Genomic DNA, 2,566 nt, shown 5'->3' with positions numbered 1-2,566 from the left:
CTAAGTCATCATAAGAAAATTTTACCTTATACCCCTACAGTTAGCCCCATACCCCTATATTTAATTTTTTTTTGACAAAAATACCCTCGTATAAATAGACTATATTTTCCATTTCAATTTTTTTTTATCATTTTCGTTGAAGAGTTCCGGAGAAGAGAAATATTTGGCTTTTTTGCATTGTAAACCGGAACACTCAGAGTAAGTCTTCCGGTTCATTAAATGTATACCGGAACACTTCTCTAAAGAGTTCCGGTTTGTTCCATTTTAGGGGCACTGAACCGGAAGTCTTTTAGAAAGTCTTCCGGTTTGGAATGTTGTATACCGGAACACTTTCTTAAAGACTTCCGGTTTGGATGATGTATACCGGAACTCTTTAAGAAAGTCTTCCGGAAGGCTTTTTTTTTTACTAACCGGAACTCTTCTTTGAAGTGTTTCGGTACGTAATTTTTTTTTTTTTTAAATTTTAATTATTTTTTTAAACATTTTTTTTTGCAGTGGTTCGAAGACGAGGTGCAGATGGTAGGATTCCAGTCCGCACGTTAAACCGGGGTGAATCTTCATCTGCAGCGGAGCCGGCTGGATATCCAGGAGGGCCGTACGATACGTTTCTTTTGGTGAAGTATGAGCATCATGTTGCTCGACATTTATGGTTCGGTGAGGTAAGTAAACGGGCTATATTTGAAAATGAATAATAGTTGAATATAACATATTTTGTTTTCTAATATGTATTTTAATTTTTTTAGGAAAGAGGTCCAAAGAAAGAGTTGAAGGTTGCTGGACATGGACTGAAGTTGACTTCTAGGGTTCCATTGGCTCTTCCACCACAGATGGAGAGTTGGGTATCTAGATCCGGTTTATCTTCATTGCAGAGAACCAGTTTGAACAAGATAGACACAAATCCTGTCTCTGCATTTGTGGAAAGATGGCATCTAGAGACATCTTCATTTCACATGCCGTTTGGTGAAATGAGCATTACTTTAGATGATGTCGCATGTATACTTCACTTGCCCATCAGGGGTATCTTCTGGAGTCCTCAGGATGTGACTGAAGAGGTAGCTATTGAACTTGTTGTTGACTACCTAGGAGTGTCACGGGGTCAGGCACAATCACATGTTCGTAGCTGCAGGGGGTCGTATTACAAGTTGGAGTGGTTATACGATTTATTCGTACATCATAGAGCTGCTTCCAGCTGGGCATATGCGACTAGAGCATATCTATTGATGTTGGTGGGTTCCACCATATTTGCTGATAAGACCTTTACACTTGTAGAGGCACGATACCTCCTCCTTTTTATGGACTTGGATGGATGTTCAGGATATAGTCGGGGAGCAGCTGCACTAGTTACCCTCTACAGATATCTTGGAGATGCGTCCATGTACAGTTGCAAACAGCTCGGTGGATATCCTACTCTCCTACAGGTATAAAATTTAATTTTGTTTATTAAGTGTTGGAATCATTTTATAAAATATAAAATATGTTAACTTAATTTGTTTTATTTATTATGTTTGTATTTTGTAACAGTGTTGGATTCACGAGTACTTTCCAACTGTTGGAAAAAGAGGGGAGAATTGGAAACCTGCTGATAACTGTGGTCTTCCCCGAGCGATGAGATGGTCGTATAGGCAGGGAGTCCTGAAGGTCGATGATTTACGACCTATTTTGGACGAGCTGACACATGCCGACGTCATATGGCGACCATTTGAGGATCATAGAGCATGGTGTGTATTTGATGAGATATGTCTTTACAGGGGCTGTTTGAAGTGGGGTGAAACAGTTGTCCCATACTTGCCTGATAGATGTTTACGTCAGTTCGGGTATAGGCAGTATGTTCCATCCCCACCCCTGGATTGTATGATGGCGACGGATATTGATGTTGATTGGATCAGTTACCATCAGAGTGTTATCGCTGTGATCGGTTCATCTACCGTGGCCACCACTCCATCTGATGCAGTAGACGGTTATCTGGAGTGGTATTATTGTGTTTCCCTTCCACGGTTGGTCCCTCCCCATCGTGACGCTCCTAGAGAGGTACCAGTTCCTGTATATGACGCCGGGCCATCTGATCCTGATTAGGCTCGTGTATCTACATTGATTCATCGCTATCTGAGACAGGTTAATGCCAAAGAGGAAGATCCACAGTTTTCTGATTTATTTGAAGCTTTGCATATTTATCGTTCACATTGATTTTATGTATTAAGCTTTGAATATAATAGACATATTAATATAAAATTCATGTTTTTATTACATATTTATGTTTTGAGTACATAATCATGCTAATACAGGTGTAAGTAATTGCCAATGTTGCATACGTCCTGCAAATCCTAACATCCAAGTAGTTGCTATATGAGAACGAAATTTCTTCCAATCTAATGTGACCGGTGGCAATGGAAACCCCTCTTTCATGTTAACCTGATAAAGTAAAATAATTAAAAGATTAAGTCATATAACATAAAATATTAACTAAAATAATGTTTGTATTTAGGCATATAAATACGTACCTGAACCCAATGATTGCGGTTAACAAAACCAATGCAATAAATAGAGACATTTGGTGAATGTGAACTTG

At 39.1% G+C, this 2,566-nt stretch overlaps 1 protein-coding gene across 1 annotated transcript; it reads left to right on the top strand.

Annotated features, from left to right (window-relative positions):
• Window positions 1–749: 749 nt before the first annotated feature.
• LOC127115752 (protein MAIN-LIKE 1) lies at window positions 750–2,129 on the top strand. Its single transcript, XM_051047217.1, has 2 exons — window positions 750–1,418; window positions 1,522–2,129. Exons 1-2 carry the CDS (start codon window positions 828–830, stop codon window positions 2,071–2,073), a joined length of 1,143 nt encoding a protein of 380 aa, XP_050903174.1. The 5' UTR covers window positions 750–827; the 3' UTR covers window positions 2,074–2,129.
• Window positions 2,130–2,566: the final 437 nt, after the last annotated feature.

The sequence above is a fragment of the Lathyrus oleraceus genome, chromosome 1 (genome assembly GCF_024323335.1).
Source record: "Lathyrus oleraceus cultivar Zhongwan6 chromosome 1, CAAS_Psat_ZW6_1.0, whole genome shotgun sequence".
Classification (NCBI taxonomy): domain Eukaryota; kingdom Viridiplantae; phylum Streptophyta; class Magnoliopsida; order Fabales; family Fabaceae; genus Lathyrus; species Lathyrus oleraceus.
Note: the sequence above shows the minus strand (reverse complement) of the source record. Positions and strands in the feature narration are given on the sequence as shown.